The following is a 23,493-nucleotide window of genomic DNA, read 5'->3' on the forward strand; positions in this document are numbered from 1 at the left end:
TCAGCGGCTCTCCGCCGGGTTCCGCATTGCCTTCACCGGTCCAGCTCACTCTCTGAACCCTCCACGCTCTTTGTAGCTCAATGCCGATTCGGAGCTCGCTGTGGGGAAGCCGGGCCTTCCAGGCAGGTCCTCTATTATCGGTCCCCGGCGGGCGATCCTCGTTCCTCTTATAGCGGCGGGCGAGTCCTCCGTCGTGGGCCCACGATGGGCGAGTCGGGCCTGCCCGCCGGGAGCAACCAGATCTTGAGGAGCATTCCCTCCCAATACTCAAACAAGGGCTGCAACCTCCTGCAATCTATGTACCCACAAAACAAGAATGTGCTCTGTGGGGCAGAAGGTGCCAGGTACGTGTCTGATAGGCCAGGGATTGCAGCTGCCCAAGATAACCAAGAGCTTCAAAGTTCCTAGATGTAAATAGCACCAGGTTATTGATTAGGAAGGGCATCAAAGGTTACGGGGAGAATGGCAGAGCAGGCTCGATGGGCTGAATGCCAGAATTCTGCTAACATGGCCTAACTCATGTTCATAAGTGATGAGCAGAATTAGTCCATTCGGCCCATCAAGTGTACTCTGCCATTCAATCATGGCTGATCTACCCAATACTTCTCAATCCTATTCTCCTGCCTTCTCCCCATAACCTCTGACACCCGTACTAATCAAGAATCTATATCTATCTATGCATTAAAAATATATAGTGACTTGGCCTCCACAGCTTTCTGTGGCAATGAATTCCACAGATTAACCACCCACTGACTAAAGAAACCCTCCTCATCTCCTTCCTAAAATTACCATCCTTTAATTCTGAGGCTATAACCTCTGGTCCTCAATGGCTGAATGGCAGAATTGTGCCCCATGGACTAACTCTATGGGCTGAATGGACTAACTGGATGGGCTGAATGGACTAACTGGATGGGCTGAATGGACTAACTGGATGAGCTGAATGGACTAACTGGATGGGCTGAATGGACTAACTGGATGGGCTGAATGGACTAACTGGATGGGCTGAATGGACTAACTGGATGGGCTGAATGGACTAACTGGATGGGCTGAATGGACTAACTGGATGGGCTGAATGGACTAACTGGATGGGCTGAATGGACTAACTGGATGGGCTGAATGGACTAACTGGATGGGCTGAATGGACTAACTGGATGGGCTGAATGGACTAACTGGATGGGCTGAATGGACTAACTGGATGGGCTGAATAGACTAACTGGATGGGCTGAAAGGAATTAGCTTTAGCTCGTAGGGCTAAAGGAATCAAGGAATATGGGGGAAAAGCAAGAAAGGGGTATTGATTTTGGATGATCAGCCATGATCATATTGAATGGCCTACTCCTGCATCTATTTTCTATGTTTCTATGTCTAACTGGAAGGGCCGAATGGCCTAATTCAGCTCCTGTGTCCCAGGGTCTCGTGTAGTCCTTGCGATGGCCCCGCCCCGCCCACCGCCATTGGGTGCCCGGGCAGGGGGCGTGGCTTGCCTGCACAATAAGATCACATGACCGATCATGTGAAAGAGAAAGCGCTGCAAGATGTCGGCGAATGAACAGTAAGTGGTTACTGGGATCTTTGGTTACTGGCGGCTGCGGTTTGGCGTCAGGTGGGAGTTGGGTGGGTGGGTGATGGGGATGAGACGGGGTAAGGGGCGGCTGGAGGCGGGCGGGCGAGCGAGCGAGTGACCGCCGTCTGAGCTCCAGGCAGGGGCAGGGTCCGGTTAACGGGGCCGGACTGTTACCCGGGCACTTGATCACTCTGTTTAAGAAGGAACTGCAGATGCTGGAACTGAGACTCTGGTGCTCAATAAAAGCTTTTAAAACTCCAAGGAAAATTATGGAAGGCTCTTTCTGGAGAACAGGACAGTCTGCCGAATGAAAAGCTTGACTCAGTCTATCACATTTAGTGCTTGGATGCGACGTTTCTGCTCGTTCTTATTGTTTTGCGGAGGGTTGAGATATGGTGGACATTAACAGAATCGAGAGGAATCTGGAGAGAGAGGGAGAGGGGATGAAGTGCAGGGCAAGTCCTAACGTTTAATTAAGCATAAGTGCCTCTATGGCTGACTGGTGTATCTACTTTGTTCTTCCAAAAGTTAGTAATCCAACAGTTAATTGGCTGGCTCCCATGGTATATTGTGGATCTGCAGTCATTTTTGGGTCTAAATTGGATGGGACATCAACAAATTTGTCCTGAATGCTTTTAATTACAACATTTGAGGCTACTCTTGTATTCAGTGGTCATTTGTGCAGAGTATTCAGATTTAGGGATGTCTGGTGTGGGGTGCTCTGGCTAGAGTCAGCAGATTAAGGGAGAATGAAAATGAAATGAAATGCCTTTATTTGTTGTTGTAAGCACTGCATCCAACGAAATTGTTGTTGCCACTCCATTGGTGCATAATATACAAACATAAAAACACAGGACACAATTTAAAAACTATGTATTAAAATAAGTAATCAGTACTGTACATGGTGATAGTAAAAGCTCAAGGTGGGTAGCAGCATGGAAGAGTGCAGCATGAATAATACTCAGTGTTTTTTCATGTTGAGTGTGAAGATTGCTTTGGGGAAGAAACTGTCTCTGAGTCTGGAGGTGCGTGTTTTGGCTGACCTGTAACTCCTGCCAGAGGGCAACAGTTCAAAAAGGTGGTGACCGGGGTGTGTGGAGTCTTTGATGATTTTAGTGGCTCTGCTGAGGTAGCGCGAGGTGGCAATATCCTCCAGTGGGCAGCCGGTGATTCTCTCTGCTGTTTTTACCACTCTCTGGAGCGCTTTCTTATCTGCAGAAGAGCAGCCTGCATACCACACTGACCTGCAATATGTCAGTAGACTCTCAATGGTCACCAGCAGCTTCTTCTTGGCGTTGTGCCTCCTGAGCACCCTCAGGAAGTGGAGTCTCTGTTGTGCTCTCTTGACGGTTGAGTAAAGAATGATTTCTAATGATCAACTGCCCCTCAGGAGTGTGAATTAGATTAGGATTCTATTAAATGGTCTGTGTTTCTTTCTTTTTTTTAATTTATTTTTTTAATTAGAAGTACGGTAAATTACAATACTACACAACACATATGTCTTAATACATTTTTTGTACCTCTTCATTTTTTGAGCTTTAAGAAAAAGATAGAAGTAAAGAAAGTGCGCAAGAGTCGTGAAGGTGCAAGAGTGTTGAGAAAAGAAAGCCCCTTAGAAAAGAAGTTAGAGAAGGAAGTAAAGAAATAAAGAAGACCCTAGAAAAGAAGGAAAAAGAAAGGAGAAACAATCGCTCTATTATAACATTAAACTCCGCAGAGGCCCAAGAGCCGTTGGAGAGGTCGCAGAGGGAGGAGCTACACCCGAGCGGTAGGATTTAAAGAGGAGCGCGGGGCTTGCTTCTACAGAGGCCCGAGAGCCGTTGGAGAGGTCGCAGAGGGAGGAGCTACACCCGAGCGGTAGAATTTAAAGAGGAGCGCGGGGCTTGCTTCTACAGAGGCCGTTGGAGAGGTCGCAGAGGGAGGAGGAGCTGAAATCTGCAACGTTCCAAGTTCCACTTCAAAAACAAGTGGGTTTGAGGAAGCTGCTGATTGGTGGAAGCAGACAAGAGGGACCAGCTGATTGGGAGTCAGATCCCTGCTGATTGTACTGTATTGTAGCAGTTTGTTTTGTATTGTATCCTAGGTAAGGGGAGTATGGGGGCCAGGGCAGTTTACTGTTCTGGATGTCAGATGTGGGAAGTCATGGAGTCTGATAGCCCTCCAGACGTCCACATCTGTGCCAGGTGTATCGAGATGGGGCTCCTAAGGGACCGTATTAGGAACCTGGAGCAGCAGCTCGATGACCTCTGTCTGGTCAGGGAGAGCGAGGAAGTCATTGATAGGAGTTACAGGGAGGTGGTCACTCCAAGACCACAGGAGGCAGGCAAGTGGATCACGGTTGGGAGAGGCAAGGGGCACAGGCAGGGACTAGAGAGTACCCAGGTGGCGGTACACCTTGACAATACGTACTCCTGTTTGAGCACTGTTGGGGGGGACAGCCTACCTGGGGGTAGCGACAGTGGCCGGGCCTCCGGTACAGAGACCGGTCCTGTTGCTCAGAAGGGTAAGGAAAAGAAGAGGAGAGCAATACTAATAGGGGACTCTATAGTTAGGGGGTCAGACAGGCGATTCTGTGGACGCAGTCGGGAGACCCGGATGGTAGTTTGCCTCCCTGGTGCCAGGGTCTGTGATGTGTCTCAACGTGTCCAAGATATCCTGAAAGAGGAGGGAGAGGAGCCTGAGGTCGTGGTACATATAGGTACCAATGACATAGGTAAAAAAAGAGAAGAGGTCCTGAAAGGAGAATTTAGGGAGTTAGGAGGGGAGTTAAAGAGTAGGACAGCAAAGGTAACAATCTCGGGATTACTGCCTGTGCCACGCGACAGTGAGAGTAGGAATGGAGCAAGGTGGAGGATAAATGTGTGGCTGAAGGACTGGTGCAGAGGGCAGGGATTCAAATTTCTGGATCATTGGGACCTCTTTTGTGGAAGGTGCGACCTGTACAAAAAGGATGGGTTGCACTTGAACCTGAGGGGGACGGATATCCTGGCGGGGAGATCTGCAAAGGCTACTGGGGAGACTTTAAACTAGAATGGTTGGGGGGAGGGACTCAAATAGAGAAAGCTATTAGACAGTGTGTGAGGCAGGAGGCAGAGAAGGAAAGCATTCAGACCCAACATGTAGGGGGGAAAGAAGAAAACAATAATAAACAGAATAAGAGGTGGTGGGGTTCTTAAATGGGTGAGCAGAGAAACAGAGGGGTGTAAAATGCGGGCGGAAGCAATAGGTAGCAAGGTGAAAAGTAAAAGTGGCAGGCAGACAAATCCAGGGCAAAAATCAAAAAGGGCCACTTTTCAACATAATTGTATAAGGGGTAAGAGCGTTGTAAAAACAAGCCTGAAGGCTTTGTGTCTCAATGCAAGGAGCATTCGTAATAAGGTGGACGAGTTGAACGTGCAGATAGCTATTAATGATTATGATATAGTCGGGATCACGGAGACATGGCTCCAGGGTGACCAAGGCTGGGAGCTGAACATCCAGGGAGATTCAATATTCAGGAGGGAAAATAGATTATGAAAGAAAACTGGCAGGGAACATAAAAACTGACTGCAAAAGTTTTTATAGATATGTGAAGAGAAAGAGATTAGTTAAAACAAATGTAGGTCCCTTGCAGTCAGAAACAGGTGAGTTGATCATGGGGAACAAGGATATGGCGGACCAATTGAATTACTACTTTGGTTCCGTCTTCACTAAGGAAGACATAAATAATCTGCTGGAAATAGCAGGGGACCGCGGGTCAAAGGAGATAGAGGAACTGAGTGAAATCCAGGTTAGTCGGGAAGTGGTGTTGGGTAAATTGAATGGGTTAAAGGCCGATAAAGCACCAGGGCCAGATAGGCTGCATCCCAGAGTACTTAAGGAAGTAGCTCCAGAAATAGTGGATGCATTAGTGATAATTTTTCAAAACTCTTTAGATTCTGGAGTAGTTCCTGAGGATTGGAGGGTAGCAAACGTAACCCCACTTTTTAAGAAGGGGGGGAGAGAGAAAATGGGGAATTACAGACCAGTTAGTCTAACATCGGTAGTGGGGAAACTGCTAGAGTCAGTTATTAAAGATGGGATAGCAGCACATTTGGAAAGTGGTGAAATCATTGGACAAAGTCAGCATGGATTTACGAAAGGTAAATCATGTCTGACGAATCTTATAGAATTTTTCGAGGATGTAACTAGTAGAGTGGATAGGGGAGAACCAGTGGATGTGTTGTATCTGGACTTTCAGAAGGCTTTCAACAAGGTCCCACATAAGAGATTAGTATACAAACTTAAAGCACACGGTTCAGTATTGATGTGGATAGAGAACTGGCTGGTAAACAGGAAGCAAAGAGTAGGAGTAAACGGGTCCTTTTCACAATGGCAGGCAGTGACTAGTGGGGTACCGCAAGGCTCAGTGCTGGGACCCCAGCTATTTACAATTTATATTAATGATCTAGATGAGGGAATTGAATGCAACATCTCCAAGTTTGCGGATGACACTAAGCTGGGGGGCAGTGTTAGCTGTGAGGAGGATGCTAGGAGACTGCAAGGTGACTTGGATAGGCTGGGTGAGTGGGCAAATGTTTGGCAGATGCAGTATAATGTGGATAAATGTGAGGTTATCCACTTTGGTGGCAAAAACAGGAAAGCAGACTATTATCTAAATGGTGGCCGATTAGGAAAAGGGGAGATGCAGCGAGACCTGGGTGTCATGGTACACCAGTCATTGAAAGTAGGCATGCAGGTGCAGCAGGCAGTGAAGAAAGCGAATGGTATGTTAGCTTTCATAGCAAAAGGATTTGAGTATAGGAGCAGGGAGGTTCTACTGCAGTTGTACAGGGTCTTGGTGAGACTACACCTGGAGTATTGCGTACAGTTTTGGTCTCCAAATCTGAGGAAGGACATTATAGCCATAGAGGGAGTGCAGAGAAGGTTCACCAGATTGATTGCTGGGATGTCAGGACTTTCATATGAAGAAAGACTGGATAGACTTGGCTTATACTCGCTAGAATTTAGGAGATTGAGAGGGGATCTTATAGAAACGTACAAAATTCTTATGGGGTTGGACAGGCTAGATGCAGGAAGATTGTTCCCGATGTTGGGGAAGTCCAGGACAAGAGGTCACAGCTTAAGGATAAGGGGGAAATCCTTTAGGACTGAGATGAGAAGAAACTTTTTCACACAGAGAGTGGTGAATCTCTGGAACTCTCTGCCACAGAGGGTAGTTGAGGCCAGTTCATTGGCTATATTTAAGAGGGAGTTAGATGTGGCCCTTGTGGCTAAAGGGATCAGGGGGTATGGAGAGAAGGCAGGTACGGGATACTGAGTTGGATGATCAGCCATGATCATATTGAATGGTGGTGCAGGCTCGAAGGGGCCGAATGGCCTACTCCTGCACCTATTTTCTATGTATCTAGAAAGGGGACTACCAACCAAGTCTGTTTTTGTTATTTTGTTGTTTTGTTTTTTTTGGGGGGTTTTTACACCCCGATGGTCTGTGTTTCTTGAGGCAGTATCACCACAGAATGAAGCTAGGTGGAGTGGACTAAAATGGAAAATGGCTGGAACAGTTGACCAGCGATGAGTCGCTAATCAAAAGTGAAATGATGCAAGGTCCATATTTTAATTAAAAACGTGTGGAAATATGAATGTGGTGGCTTGTTCTCCAATTCAGAATGACATGGGAACAAGATTTGGTATCAAGGTTTCAATTATTTACTGCTTTGAAAGATTCCTACTTTCATTTGGATTAAGTGCTGATCCATCCTTATTGTAATTTATAAAGTATCCACAGTACTGCAATTCCACCTCTCCTGTGCAGCAGACAAAACTCTTAACTGCAACTCTCTCTGATCCTCTTCCTTGATAGCACAGTGGAAATACTTTCAAGGGGCAATGGCAGCTCACTGCCATCTTCATAAGGGCGAAGGATAATACATGCTGGTTGTGATTTCCAGATCATTAGCCATGAAGTAAATAGTTTTGGTTTATTTTGTCATGTGTACAGTGAAAAGCTCTGTTTTTGCATGCTCTCCCATCAGGTCTGATCTACAATGCATTATACAATTGATAATAAATAATTATAAATACAAGGTAGACAATGCCAGAGTCAAGTCGAGTTTATTTGTCACATACACATACGAGATGTGCAGTGAAATGAAAGTGGCAATGCTCGCGGACTTTTGTGCAAAAAGACAAACAACCAAACAAATTATAAACACAATCATAACACACATATACCTTTACATAATAAATAATGGAAGGAAAAACGTTCAGTAGAGTTAGTCCCTGGTGAGATAGGCGTTTACAGTCCGAATGGCCTCTGGGAAGAAACTCCTTCTCAACCTCTCTGTTCTCACCGCATGGCAACGGAGGCGTTTGCCTGACCGTAGCAGCTGGAACAGTCCGTTGCAGGGGTGGAAGGGGTCTCATGATATTGTTGGTTCTGGAGTTGCACCTCCTGATGTATAGTTCCTGCAGGGAGGCAAGTGAAGTTCCCATAGTGAGTTCGGCCGAACGCACTACTCTCTGCAGAGCCTTCTTGTCCTTGGCAGAGCAATTCCCAAACCAGATGGTAATGTTCCCCGACAAGATGCTTTCCACTGCCGCTGCGTAGAAGCACTGGAGGATCCTCGGAGATACTCTGAATTTCCTCAGTTGCCTGAGGTGGTAAAGGCGCTGCCTTGCCTTACTCACGAGTGCTGAGGCGTGTGATGCCCATGTCATATCCTCGGAGATGTGGACTTCCAGATATTTAAAACAGTTCACCCTATCCACAGGATCCCCATTTATCCTCAATGGAGTGTACGTCCTCGGATGATGTGCCCTCCTAAAGTCCATAATAATAATAATGATGTATGGGATTTATATAGCGCCTTTCTAATACTCAAGGCGCTTTACATCGCATTATTCATTCACTCCTCAGTCACACTCGGTGGTGGTAAGCTACTTCTGTAGCCACAGCTGCCCTGGGGCTGACTGACGGAAGCGTGGCTGCCAATCTGCACCTACGGCCCCTCCGACCACCACCAATCACTCACACACAGGCAAAGGTGGGTGAAGTGTCTTGCCCAAGGACACAACGACAGTATGCACTCCAAGCGGGATTCGAATCGGCTACCTTCCGGTTGCCAGCCGAACACTTAGCCCATTGTGCCATCTGTCGTTCCATGATCAGCTCCTTCGTTTTTTTGATGTTCAAGAGGAGGCTGTTATCCTGGCACCAGAGTGCTAGATCAGCCACCTCCTCCCGGTAGGCCTTCTCATCGTTGTCTGAGATCAGGCCCACCACCACAGTGTCATCTTGGTGGGTCAGGGTTATGACTTAAGCTCGTGTATTCTGTTTCTCCCGAAATGCTGCCTGACCCACTGAGTTACTCCAGCATTTTGTATCTATCTTTGGTTTAAAAACCCACACCTACAGTTCCTTCCTACACAATCAAGTATATAATAGCAAAGGGGAAGATGTAGAATGCGTTCTGCGAGCAAGATTGAGCACACAGTAAACCTCCCCACTGTGCAACGTGATTGAGTTTTGAGATTGTGGGATGATTCTTGGGTGAGACACAGGTAGCAACTCCTGCATTTCGAATTGTTTCTCGAAGACGTTACATCCAAGACAGCAGTAGTGACAGATTATCATCAATGATAGGCAGCCTTGTCAGAGCCGGAGTGGGGAGCCCGAAGGGGGGCCCTGTGGTAGCTGACACCTTGAGTACTGCTGGGGTGTGCCCCTTGGTGCTGGCACCTCCAATGTTCGGGTGGCTCTGATCCTCCTCTTGATTCCAGCTGCCTGGATTGAGATTCTTACCAATAGATGCAGTGATTGTCTGGTCAGCAGTTGGCCCACCTCCCCAAGTGTCTCTGCTGCCAGATCTGGCTGGAATTCCACCTGTTTCCACTACGGAATCGCTTGCATTTTGGCCTTGCTCTACTGCTATGCTTGGGTGTGCCCTGTATATCCCTGCCGGTCCCTTGTTCTGCTGAGTAGTCTGCTGCTCAGCCCTGGTGAGATACTGCACAGCACAAGTGAGTTGCATCAGCATGATTGCAGCAACATGTGCAATATAACTTCTGCAATCACTTCAAAATTCCTCCCAGCTGTGTGCAGGTCAATGTTTAATCTAAACATGAACTCATTTGCTTGATTGCCTGTGGTGTTTGCCCTGGTTTGGAATTCAGCAAGCTACTTTTAGCTAGTCACCAACCTCCTAGGCCACTAGGGAGGGGGGCTACTGCTCTGTGCTGGGCTGTCCCTCACACTTGCTGTCAATACTCGGATATAGTCTTCAAGCTGCACCAGAGCCATCTCTCCAGCTCACAAAAATGCTGGAGTAATTCTGGCAGCATCTCTGGTGAGAAGGAATGGGTGACGTTTCGGGTCGAGACCCTTCTTCAGACTTTCTTACACATCTCTGCGGCTCGTTGGGTTGCCACCAGAAGGATCTTTGGGCAGCATTCATTCCTGGTGGAGATAATTGTCTCCAATTGAGCTTGAACCCTCTCTTCCCCCATTCTGAGCAGATGTTTGCTGATTAATAAATGTGGTGATCAAGGAGGCCTTCAACTCTCTCGCCCACCCTCCTGTGGTAAGCTACAATCTCCTGCCACAGCATCCTCCAAGCAAAATGGTCAATGCACGGAGTGTTGCTTCATCTTACAATGTGTAAAGCAGCAGATTTCTGCCATGGACCATTTCCAACACAAGTGTACAAACATCAGTAGGGAAGATCACTTGGTTTTAAGAAGCACCTACACAGCACAGCTCCCAATTGATTTCCCCCATAGTTGGTGGAGTTGAGGATAGTTAGGAAAGTTGTCAAAATATACAACAGGTGGATCCAATGGATCAGTTGGAAATATGGCCAGAAAAATTGTGGGGTTGGTTTAATTTGGGCAAGTGACGTGTTGTGCATTCGGAGGTGAAAAATCAGGGGAAATTACACAGTATATGACAGGGTCCTTTGGACCATTGATGTCATGGGATCTCTGAGTGTAAGCCCTAAGTTCACTGATAGTGGTGAGCGGTAAAGAAGGTGCTTAGTATGCTTGCCTTCATTGGTTGCGGTATTCAGTTCAAGAGTCAGAAAGTCATGTTGCAACAGTGTGGATTTTTGGTTAGGCTGCATTTGGAGTATTGTTCTGGTTGCCCCATTACAGGAAGGATGTGGAGACTGTGGAGGGTATGCAAGAGATTTATCAGGATGTGTAGTCTGGATTGAACAGTATAAGCTATAAGGAGAGGTTGGGTTGCTTTCTCTACAACGTTGTAAGTTAAGAAGTGATCTGACAGGTTTATAAAATTACAGGGCATAGATTGGAGAGTCATGGTCATACAACATGGAAATAGGCCCTTTAGACCAACTTGCCTCTGTCCAAAATCCCCCATCTACCTGCCCATATTCTTCTAAACTTTACCTATCCATAGATGGTCAGACATTTTTCAGGAGGAATAGAAGCATCTCAACCTGAAACTGGGACTCCTGGAACCGCGTGGGTTTTCTCCAGGTGCTCCGGTTTCCTATCCCACTCCAAAGATGTACAGGCTTGTAGGTTATTTGGCTTCTGTAAATTGTCCCTAGTGTGTAATATATTGCTAGTGTGCAGGGTGATCGCTGGTTGGCGTGGACTCGGTGGGCCGAAGGGCCTGCTTCTACGCTGTATCTCTAAAGTCTAAAGATACGTTAACTATCCATGTTCTCCAGAGCTGCTGCCTGACCTGCTGAGTTGCTCCAACACTTTGTGTCCTTTTGATGCTCGTTTCCAGGGTTCCATAGGTTTATGGTGAGAGAGGGAAAGTTCAAAGCAAGCAAGTGTTCTTAGAGTAGTAAGTGCCTGGAATGCGCTGCCATGGGTGGCAATGTTTAAGAAGTATTTAGACAGGCACATGTATAGGCAAGGGATGAGAGGGGATATAAACAAATGTGCATGCCGATGGGATTATTTTAATTTGCCATCTTGGGCAGCACATTTGTGGTGGGCTGAAGGGCCTGCCCCTGTGCCCTACTATTTTATACAAATGAGTTTACATTCCATTTTTTAATAAATGCTGAGCAATTAATTGGCATCAGCCTTCAATTATGCTTTATTGGGATCATATGGCACATCATTGCTGATGGATGCAAAATATTTTTTGGCTTCTGCTACCACCCAGATAATGAGGCAGTTTATGTCTTTATGATGCCAGGCCTAGTCACGATGTAGATATGGGCTGATTAAGTTGCTCATAACATTCTTGGCACAAGTTCAAGCCATTAACCATCCACTATGAGCATTTACATGTTCCCTTGAATTTTGTTGGCATTGCTGTGACTGAGACCCCACTGCCAGCATCCTGATGTTCCACTTGGATACCTTGCAACCCAACCCATCTCCAATTTCAAGCGATACCCCCTCTCCTTCCATTGCACGCAGACCTCCTCCTCTCAGCACCCATTTCTCCATATATATCCATTCTGTGCCGTATAGACAATGTCTACGGCTTTGCCCTCGTCAACCTTTTTGGTTACTTCAAAACATTCGATCAGATTCATGGAATATGAGCTCCCGCATATAAAACCCTGCTGGCTATCCTTCATCAGCCCCTGTCTTTCCCAATGCATATATATCATCCCTCTGAATCCTCTCCAGTAACTTTCTACCTCAGATATTAATCTCACTGGTCTATAGTTCCCAGGTTTTTCCTTGCGTTGTCTTAAATAGAGGTGCAACATTAGCCACCCTCCAGTCTTCCAGCACCTCAGCTGTGTCTGATGATGATTTCTATATCACAGCCAGGCTTCTACAGTTTCTGCTCTAGCTTCCCTCAATGTTCTTGGATATATCTGATCAGGCCCAGGAGATTTATCTACTCTCATATGCCTTGGGAGATCCACCACCCCCCTGCCTATAATACAGATCGTCCTCAAGAAATCTCCATTAACTGTCACGAGTTTGCCAGTCTTCATGTCTTTCTCCATTGTAAAAGCAGTGGTGAAATGTTCACCCCCCCCCCGCCCCCCTAACACAGCATGGCAGTATCTTTGTTACAAGAGTAATGACAGCTTAGGAAGGTGGGTCACTGCCATCTTGGGGATAACAGTGAAGAGCAGTAAATGCTGGCGTCTGGTGACACCATTATCCCATTCTTCCTCAGTACTGTCTATTGAAAGCCATTCGGTTCATCCAGCTCCCCACTTTTGCCAAGAACCCACCATCGAAGGGATCTGCCTCAAAAAAAGCAGGCAATGGCAAAGACCTATGCCATCCTGGCCATGCTCTCACCTCGCTGCTACCATCGGGAAGAAGCTACAGGAGTCTGAAAACCATGACCACCAGGTTCAAGAACAGCTTCTTCCCAGCACAACACTTATTTTACTTCTTGACCACTCTGCACAACACTTATTTTAGTTTAGAGATACAGCATGGAAACAGGCCCTCGATCCACCGAGTCCTCGCTAACCAGTGATCCCTGCACATTAACACTATCCTGCACTAGGGACAATTTTTGCATTAATACCAAGTCAATTAACCTACAAACCTGTATATCTTTGGAGTGTGGGAAGAAACCAAAGTTCTTGGAGAAACCCCACATTGGTCACGGGGAGAACGTACAAACTCCCTACCGACAAACACCCATAGTTAGGATCGAAACCGCATCTCTGGCATTGTAAGGCAGCAACTCTACCGTTGTGCCATCGTGCTGCCAAACCTAGGCAACTTTAATCTTCCAATCTAAAGAAACGTTCCTTATCCATGTTCTCCAGGGTTGCTGCCTGTCCTGCTGAGTTATTCCAGCACTGTCTGTTTTTTGTAGTCCCTTGTTTCTACAACAGTGATTTTCTTTGGGCTGTGTCTTTTGAATTGAATAAATGTCATTAGGCAAGTATGTATACACAAGGAATTTGCCTAGGGTGCTTTGCTCACAAGTAGCAACACGATATACAGTAGACAATTAAAAATAAAACAGTGTAAACTTATGAAGAATGAAATAAAATAATATATATAATACAATACCGTTTATTTGTCATTTGAACCTCACATGAAGTTCAAATGAAATTTGGTTTCTGCAGCCATACAAGAAAAGAACCAAGACACACACCAACACAATTTACACAAACATCCATCACAGTGAATCTCCACCTCACTGTGATGGAAGGTAAAGTCTTGCCTCTCCCCTGCTCTCCATTCTTCTCCCGAAGTCAAAGCCCCCGGCGGGCGCTAGCAAGTCCGCGGCCATTTAAAGCAGCGCCGGGCGATGTAAGGCCCCGCTCCGGGTCCCGATGTCGGAGTCCCCGGCGGGCGCTAGCAAGTCCGCGGCCATTTAAAGCCGCGCCGGGCGATGTAAGGCCCCGGTCCAGGTCACTCTCATACCAGAGCACAAGGAGGTTACAGACTTTTGGCTGTTGAGTAGAGTTACTGCTCATGGGGAAAAAAAAGTTGTTTTTATGTCTGGATGTGGCGGCTTTGACAGTCCGGAGTTGCCTTCCAGAGGGAAGTAATTCAAAGAGTTTGTGGCCAGGGTGAGGGGTCAGAGATGATCTTAACCACTCTCTTCCTGGTCCTTGCAGTTTGTCGATGGGGGGAAGGCTGCAGCCAACAACCTTCTCGGCTGTTCAAATGATGTGCTGATCGAATGGTGCACTATAGTCTTTGGTTTTGCACTATTATGGTTACCTAATTACAGTTATTTGTCTCATTTATTATATCTTTATCTATTATTATGGTTATGAATCTGCAGCAAGAAACAAAAACCCCATTGTTCTGTTGCTGGTACATTTGACAAATAAGCACCCTTGACTCTTTTTCAATTATTTTTAATTATATTCATGTTGACCTTAAAGGAGATGCTTTATAGAGCCCAGTAACCATCATGCCTGAAAGTGTTGTTCCCAAGTGATTGATCTTTTGTGTTTTCTGCTATCATTTGTGGGTCATCATCCCCTTTTTCCATTACAAGTGAATAGTGTTGTGCCTCTGGTCCCCACAATGGGTACTGTAACTCAGTCTGATATTCTATTCCCCTCAAGTAGTGTTACTACTTGTTGGTGATTCAGAAGATTGCAGATGCTGGAATCTAGAGCAAAGCACGAAGTGCAGGAGGAAAACAACGGGTCAGGCAGCATCTATAGAGGTAAAAGGACAGATGTTTTGGGTTGCTTCCTCTTCAGAGGCAGCCTGACCCACTGGGTTCTTCAAGCATTTGTGTTTTGCTCAAGATTTCAGCATCTGTTGTCCCTTGATGACTGGATCAGATTTCAGTATCTGATGTCAGAGTGAGTATTGGACAACTCGTTAAGGATGACTCCCTGAGCCATCATGAAATAGGACTGAGTTTCCAGGGGGGCAGGTTTCATGTCTGCTATGTCAGGTTTACCCAAGTTGAACAAAAGAGAAAATAAACAGAGTGCAGAGTATTGTATTACATCTTCAGAGAAAATACAAGTAAGAGAAATTTTGACTTGAAAGGTGTGTTTCTGATAGTTCAGTACTCCACTGGAGGGTTGGCGTGAGACTTGAACCCTTTAACTTAAACTCATGGCTGAGAGTAATCCTGAGATGTGGTTCTTCCAGCCAGGCTGTCTCTTGGAGATTTGGAGATTTCAGAGTTTTTACTGAAGATAGACACAAAATGCCGGAGTAACTGAGCGGAACAGGCAGCATCTCTGGAGAGAAGGAATGGGTGACATTTTGGGTCAGGACCCTCCTTCAGACTGACCCTCCTTCGATGCTGCCTGTCCCGCTGAGTTACTCCAGCATGTTGTATCTATCGTTGGTTTATACCAGCAAATGCAGTTCCTTCCTACTCATTTGTACTGCTGGATGTTGATGTATTGCCTGTAATACCTTCCTCTTTTAGGCCCTCCATGTCGTTGGGAAAGGAGACCCTCAGGGTTCCCATGGCCCTGTTTGCCTTGAATAGGCAACGGCTGTGTGAAGGACTGCGCAAGAATGCTGCGGTGCCGAAGAAGTCAGTAATGCTGCTGCAGGGTGGAGAGCAGACGCAGCGTTACTGCACTGATACCGACGTCGTTTTCCGTCAGGTGAGGCTGCAATTTGGGCAACAGGTGTGGGTAAAGGCAACCTTCCGTTACACGGATTACATGTAGGTTGGAGCTGATGAAAGGGACGTGTAACAGACACAAGCCTCTCAGCCCAACTGATTCACACTTCAGAAACACAAGACGGTAGATGCTGGAGCAGGAATAGAGTGCAGGAGAAACAACATGTCAGGCAACATCGGTGGACGGAGCGGACAAACAATGATTTTAAATCAGGACCCATCTTCAGACTGATGAAGTAGTGGGGTTTGGGAGGACTGGCATGGAGGGGGGGGGGGGTGGGGTGGGATACTTGGCAAGTGATAGATGAATGCAGGTGAAGATTAACAAATGGGTGGAGTAAGTGATAAAGACTAGAGGAGAAAAGGAGACAAAAGGATGTTGGATAAGGAGACTAGTGAAATGTAAACTTGGAGGGATGTGGATGGAAGAGATCAGGGGAGGGGAAAAGGGTGGATAAAAGGGAGATATGGGGTGGGGGTGAGCATATGGAGGAGGGGAAAGGAGCTGGGTGAATGGGGAGATGGGAGAAATGTTTCCAGCTAGTGATTAGGCAAACAGGTCAGCAGTTCCCAGCTCAGTCCCTCCAATCCACAGGAACAATGGCATAAAACACTTTCAAAGACAATAACAAAAAAAATTGTTGTATTTATAGCTGTATTTTTCAGAGCTCTGGGATTGGGTTATCAGGCCCTTTGTGATTTACTGGCCTTTACAAGCTGTTTGAGCGGTTTCAAGTGTTGCTTCATGCTGGATACAGCAGTAGGGCATCCTCCCGATGTTATAGGTTATTGTTGAATCTCCCATAGAACAATGTGGTTCCTGCAACTGCCGATGTTCATGAATCGCCCTCTGCCAATTTATGCACACGCACAATAAACTGAGTTTGTAAAGAGGATAATTAAATTCTGATTAACATTGTGTCAACAGCTGGGCTGGTGCAAATGGTGAGTGAGAGCCAGGCAGTTCCATCTCATAAATACACACTGTTCTCTCCTGTTCTTCTCCCAGCCTGCTGGGAGATTTGGAAAAAGCTGATGTTGCCAGTGTTGTCTTAGCATGCAGATAACTCTGAACATCGCAGCCCATTAGCATTGGATACTAGGGACGTGCAAGTCGATGGGAGCAGCGATGGAGAGTTCTGAACGAGTGTTGATGGAAATGGAGGCATGCCAAGACATGGGAACCATCTGCTTCCTTACTCTGCTTAAATAGTCACTACAGTGAGCAGAACTCTTCATTCAAGCTGTAGAGATCTCTCCAATGACACCAGGGAATGGAAAATATTAGTGTGGCAATTGGAAGCGTATGAGACTGCGGATGCTGGCATCTTGAGCAAAAAACAAATCGCTGGATGAATTCAGTCGCTAGGCAGCATCTGTAAAGATAATGGACAGGCGATGTTTTGGGTCCGAACCCTTCTCGATCCAAAAGGTGTCTGTCCATTCCCTCCACGGATGTTGCCTGGCTCTCTGAGTTCCTCCAGCATTATTTGCAATTCTGTGCAAAAAAAACAAGGTGTGAACTCGATTACAGTTCTTTTAGTTTAGATATACAGCGCGGAAACTGGCCCTTCGGCCCACTGAGTCTGCACCGGCCAGTGAACCCTGCATATTAACACTACCCTATACACACTAGGGACAATTTTACATTAATGCCAAGCCAATTAATCTACAAACCTGTACATCTTTGGAGGTGTCAAGAGTTTCATTGTCATGTCCCAGATCGGACAATGAAATTCTTACTTGCTGCAGCACAACAGAATATGTAAACATAATACAAAACGGAAGATAAAAGTTCATTGTGTCTATAGACCATATATACACAATAGATTAACAGATAATAATAATAATAGACTGTTATTGTTCAGAGCTTATTTGATGTGTTTAATAGCCTGATGGCTGTGGGGAAGAAGCTGTTCCTGAACTTGGATGTTACAGATTTCAGGCTCCTGTACCTTCTTCCCGATGGCAACGGTGAAATGAGTGTGTGACGAGGGTGGTGTGGGTCTTTGATGATGTTGGCATCCTTTTTGAGGCAGCGACTGCGATAGATCCCTTCAATGGTGGGGAGGTCAGAGCCGGTCACAACTTTCTGCAGTTTTTTCCGCTCCTGGCCTTTCAAGTTGCTGAACCAGGCCACGATGCAACCAGTCAGTATGCTCTCTACTGTGCACCTGTAGAAGTTTGAGAGAATCCGTTTGTGGGTGGAAACTGAAGATCTAAGAGAACCTACATGGTCACGGGAAGAAAGTACAAAGTCTGTAAAGACAAGCACCCTCAGTCAGGATCAAACCCAGGTCTCTAGTAGCTCCACCGCTATGCCACCATGCAGCCTCTAGCCAGCTCTCTGGGGGATGAGGAGGGAGTTCACAGTGCAGCAGTGGGAGGATGGCAGTGTGCTCCCCATATCGAGGCTTTTTAAGGTATGAATGTGTACAAAGCAGTGAGTGTTAGAACTGGAAGATCAAGGGTTGTGGAGCAGTGGCGTGGAATCAGCGCTAGATAGCATGGAAACAATATGACTGCTGACATAGTTGGCATACAAGGCTTGAACTGGGTGAAGTAGGCTCCCAACCTGAAACATCACCTATCCATGTTCTCCAGAGATGCTGCCTGACCTGCTGAGTTACTCCAGAACTTTGTGTCCTTTTGTGTAATCCAGTATCTGAATTCCTTCTTTGTACTGGTCTGTTACTGCAGGTCCAATTTAGAGTTATGCTATTCCTGGGATTTCAGGATGTGAATTTAAACCTCCCATGAAATGCAGCATGTTCCCAATTTAGTTTCCTGACTGTGATACATTTTCCTTTCATCTAGTAAATATCTCCTCATTAACTACTGCAAAAAGATTTTAAATATTTCTCAGCCCACCTCTGAACCAGGGCCATGCAACCGGCCTTATTTACGGGCACCCACTATAGTACTGTGCTGGGCAGAGGATGGACAGCATGGAAAGGACAAGGATACATATTTTTGCATGAACACCATAAGTAACTAGGATGAGCTGATGAATTATTGGGTAAAATAAGAGTTCAGGCTGATGTTCACTCACTTGTATGAACAGCAGCATTCTGGCAGGCAGGTTTTCCACTGCTACATGGGCGGGTTTAAACTAATTGAGTATTCTCGGTTATACGTCCTATAGAAAGGACAGGCAGGTGGGCAGAGGAGGTGGGGTAGTTCTGTTGGTGAGGGATGAAATTCAGTCCCTTGCGAGGGGTGACATAGGGACTGACGAAGTAGAGTCGCTGTGGATAGAATTGAGGAATTGTAAATGTAAGAAGACACTAATGTGAGTTATCTACTGGCCCCCAAACAGTAGCCTGGAAATAGGGTGCAAGTTGCAGCAGGAGTTAAAATTGGCATGTAACAAAGGTAATACCACTGTGGTTATGGGAGATTTCAATATGTAGGTGGACTGGGAAAATCAGGTTGGTTCTGGACCCCAAGAAAGGGAGTTTGAAGAGTGCCTCGGAGATGGATTCTTAGAGCAGCTTGTACTGGAGCCTGCCAGAAGGCAATTCTGGATTTAGTGTTGTCTAATGAACCAGATGTAATAAGGGAACTCCAGGTAAAGGATCCGTTAGGAGGTAGTGACCATAATATGATATTTTTAATCTGCAATCTGAGAGGGAGAAGGTTAAATCAAAAGTGTCAGTGTTGCAGTTGAACAAAGGGTACTGTGAAGGCATAAGAGAGGACCTGGCCAAGGTCGACTGGAAAAGGATCCTAGCAGGAATGGCGGTGGAACGGCAATGGCAAGAATTTCTGGGCATAATCTGGAAGACGCAGGATCATTTCATTCCAAAGAGGAAGAACGATTCTAAGGGGAGTAAGAGGCAATCGTGGCTGACAAGGGAAGTTGGGGATGGAATAAAACTAAAAGAAGAGCTGTATAACATAGCAAAGAGTAGCAGGAAGCCAGAGGATTGGGAAACTTTCAAAGGACAACAGAAGGTAACAAAAAGGGCAATACAGGGTGAAAAGATGAAGTACGAGGGTAAGATGGCCAAGAATATAAAGAAGGATAGTAAAAGATTCTTTAGGTATGTTTAGGAAAAAAGATTAGTGATATGTGGGTCCCTTGAAGGCAGAAACGGGTGAATTTATTATGTCGAACGTGGAAATGGCAGAAGAGTTGAACAGGTACTTTGGTTCTGTCTTCACTAAGGAAGACAAACAATCTCCCAGATGTACTAGAGGACAGAGGATCTAGGGAGACAGAGGAACTGAAAGAAATTTGCATTAGGCGAGAAATAGTATTGGGTAGACTGATGGGACTGAATGCTAATAAATCCCCAAGGCCTGATGGTCTGCATCCCAGGGTACTCGAGGAGGTGGCAGGAAATCGTGGATGCATTGGTGATCATTTTCCAATGTTCTATAGATTCAGGATCAGTTCCTGTGGATTGGAACCAGTGACTGGAAGTATACATGCAGGTATAGCAGGCAATGAAGAAAGCTAATGGCATGTTGGCCTTTATAACGAGAGCATTTGAGTATAGGAGTAAAGTGCCCCTTCCGCAGTTGTACAGGGCCCTGGTGAGACCACATCTGGAGTATTATGAGCAGCTTTGGTCTCCTAATTTGAGGAAGGACATCCTTTGCTATTGAGGCAGTGCAGCGTAGCTTCACAAGGTTAATCCCTGGGATGGCGGGACTGTCATATGAAGAAAGATTGGAAAGACTGCGCTTGTATTCACTGGAAATTAGGATAAGGGAGGATCTTATAGAAACATATAAAATTATAAAAGGACTGAACAAGCTAGATGCAGGAAAAATGTTCCCAATGTTGGAGTCCAGAACTAGGGACCACAATCTAAGAATAAAGGGGAGGCCATTTAAAACTGAGATGAGAAAAAACGTTTTCACCCAGTTGTGAATTTGTGGAATTCTCTGCAGCAGAAGGCAGTAGAGACCAATTCACTGGATGAATTTAAAAGAGGTAGATAGAGCTCTAGGTGCTAGTGGAATTAAAGGATATGGGGAGAAGGCAGGCACGGATTACTGATTGTGGATGATCAGCCATGATCACAATGAATGGTGGTGCTGGCTCAAAAGGTCAAATGGCCTCCTCCTGCACCTATTTTCCATGTTTCTATAACTAAAACTACCAAGCCCATCTCTGAGCTGTTCTATCATTTGCCCTCACTGGAATATAGAACAGTTCAGCACAGGAACAGTGCCTTCGGCCCTCAATGCTTGTGCTGAACATGATGCCAATACCAATTCTGATCTGCCAGTATGTGACCCATATCCTTCCATTTCCTGCACCTATCCAAAGTCTCTTAAATGCCAGAAACCTTTCTGAAGTCATATTTTACATGACATGTATTCCTTATTCCAGGAATCCTACTTCAACTGGACGTTCGGAGTGATGGAATCTGACTGCTACGGTGCCGTGGATGTTGCTACCGGCAAGTCCCTGCTTTTCGTGCCCAAACTCCCCGAGAGCTATGCAGTATGGATGGGAACGTAAGGCCATTATTAGTGCTCCTTGTTTGATCTTCCTTGCATTCTCACCCTGACTTATGTTGGCACTGGTTCTGCCAAATTTCCTAAACTCATCCTTGTCACACAGCCGTACAGCACAGAAACAGGCCCTTCGGCCCAAACTGTCCATGCAGACCAAGATGCCCCAATTAAGCTACTCCCATTTGGCCCATTTAAAGGGGAATAGATCGCGTGAATGCGCAGTCTTTTATAGGTTTTAAGGTGAGAGGGGGAAGATTAAATAGGAATCTAGGAGGCAACTTTTTCATACAGAGAGTGGTACTTATATAGAACAAGCTGCCAGAGAAAATAGTTAAGGCGGTTACAGTAACATCACTTAAAAGACATTTGAATAAGTTCATAGATAGAAAAGATTTAGAGGGATATTTTTCAAACGCTGGCAAATGGGATTACTGAGATGGGCATCTTGGTCAGCTATGGATGAATTGAGCCGAATTGCCTGTTTCTTTGCTGTACGCCTATAACAATACAATACAATACAATTTATTTGTCACTTGAACCTCATAGAGGCTCAAATGAAATGTTGTTTCTGCAGTCATGCACACATGAAAAAAAAGACCCAAGACACAACACAATTTACACAGACATCCATCACAGCGCATCTCCTCCTCGCTGTGATGGAAGGCAACAAAACTTATCTCTCCCCTGCACTCCCCATTCCCCTCCCGATGTCAGAGGCAAAGCCCCCGGTGGGCGATGGCAATTGTCCCGCGGCCATTAACGCCGCGCCGGGCGATGCAAGGCCACGCTCCGGGTCTTGTTGTTGGAGCCCCCGGCGGGCTCTAGCAAAGTCCCGCAGCCGTTGAAGCCGCGCCGGGCGGTGATGTAAGGCCCCGCTCCAGGCACTCCTCGACCCCACGACTCGGGCGGGTGAAGTCGCCGTTGCAGAAGTCTCGAAAAGCGGTCTCCCAGCAGGGACCCGCAGGCTCCCGATATTACTGTCTGCCAGACCTGCGGTAAGCCTCCGAATCTCCGGGGGTCGAGTCACAGCAGCGCGCCACCACAGCTCCACCCGCTCCGGACTCAGCCAGCTCCATGATGGTGAGTAGCTCCGCAGCTCCGTAGCTCCGTGACTGGAGCCCCAGGACGTTCCTGCTGGAGGCCGCTCCACGTTGCAGCCCCAACGACAACGGAGACCCGACAGGGAAAAGGTCGGGTTCTCCGTGCAGGGGAAAGATTTTAAAAGTCCCCCGCCCCCACACACACACAGACACACACACATACACAGACACACACCCCATCAAAAAAATAATAAAGACTACATAAAAACGGGACAAAAAATAACAAAAAGACAAACGGACTGCAGAGGCCGCTGCGACGTGAGTGGCGCCGCCCACCGGACGGGCCTGTATAAGCAGTGGGGGCTGTGTATTTGTGGTTTACTAGTCATACCATTGCAAGATGTTCATTGACATTTGGAGGCCTTTCATTTCTACTGTACCACATCGGGGTGTGTGGATGTGACGGAACTCCCCTGCGGTTACTCTGATTCTGATGTGGAGCTTCACCCGGACTTTTTACCAACTCAGAGGGAAAGTAAGTCGGGAATCACACCTGAGCTGCTTGCTTGTGACTGTTGGACGCGGACTGAGTGCTGTGCCTGTGCAATTGAACAGCTTGCTGACGCTCTCTCCAGAAGAGTCACAAGGGTGAGGTGCTGGAGGAAGCCACTTCACAGCAAGAGTGGCAAACCATGAACGATGGAAATTTGCTCCCAGCAGCTGTTGTGTTGCGAGCTGTTTCCTGTTCATTGTCTGCTGTGTTGTGGATTTCTGTGGCTATGTACTACAGCCAGGCTGTGAGCAGCTTCCCAGCCCGCTAATTGAAGGAGGCTATAATGTAGAGTTTGGCTGCAGGATCAGGCTGGAAGTGGCAGTGAATATTTTTCCACGTGGTACCATCTCTCGGTGTAATTAAAGCTGCACCTGCTCCCTCTTGTTTGACAGCAATTAGTGGCAGTGCTAATTAATATATGGCTCAAATGGCCTCTGTCTTTGAGTAGATCAAATTAGATGTGCTCAACTTTATATAAAAAATAATAATAGATCTAAAAGCTGAACCTCTCCTGCAGTTGACCTGAGGGATCATTTCTATTTTCATCTCCTCGGAAGGGCAGATGTAACGTGACAGCCTAATGTCCTGTCTCTCTCACTGCCTGCTCTTGGCACCACAGTCACAAACGGGAGCAATTTCAGTCCAACTACAGTCAGAGTTACTGGCAGACATATACAATGAAGAACAAGGACACATGGCCATTTTTTCTGATACCGGCACTTTGGAAGGGATCTCCCATTAGCCGCATTCCTCATGACCATCTTTACTTACATCCTGTCTAGGGCTGTTTTTGAAGACAAAAAAAGGTGCCAGTGTGCATATGGTTCCTTGCTGTTATGTCTATGGC

The 23,493-nt window shown here is 46.4% G+C and overlaps 1 protein-coding gene across 1 annotated transcript in view; it reads left to right on the top strand.

The window, feature by feature from the left end:
* Nucleotides 1-1,469: 1,469 nt before the first annotated feature.
* Nucleotides 1,470-23,493, top strand: part of pepd (peptidase D) — a 73,045-nt gene continuing 51,021 nt past the window's right edge. Inside the window, exons 1-3 of the mRNA XM_033035924.1 lie at nt 1,470-1,552; nt 15,375-15,558; nt 20,926-21,053. Coding sequence (XP_032891815.1) covers nt 1,536-1,552; nt 15,375-15,558; nt 20,926-21,053 — 329 coding nt within the window. The 5' untranslated portion in view covers nt 1,470-1,535. The remainder of the gene's footprint in view (nt 1,553-15,374; nt 15,559-20,925; nt 21,054-23,493) is intronic.

Source organism: Amblyraja radiata, chromosome 17, assembly GCF_010909765.2.
Source record: "Amblyraja radiata isolate CabotCenter1 chromosome 17, sAmbRad1.1.pri, whole genome shotgun sequence".
NCBI classification, from domain to species: domain Eukaryota; kingdom Metazoa; phylum Chordata; class Chondrichthyes; order Rajiformes; family Rajidae; genus Amblyraja; species Amblyraja radiata.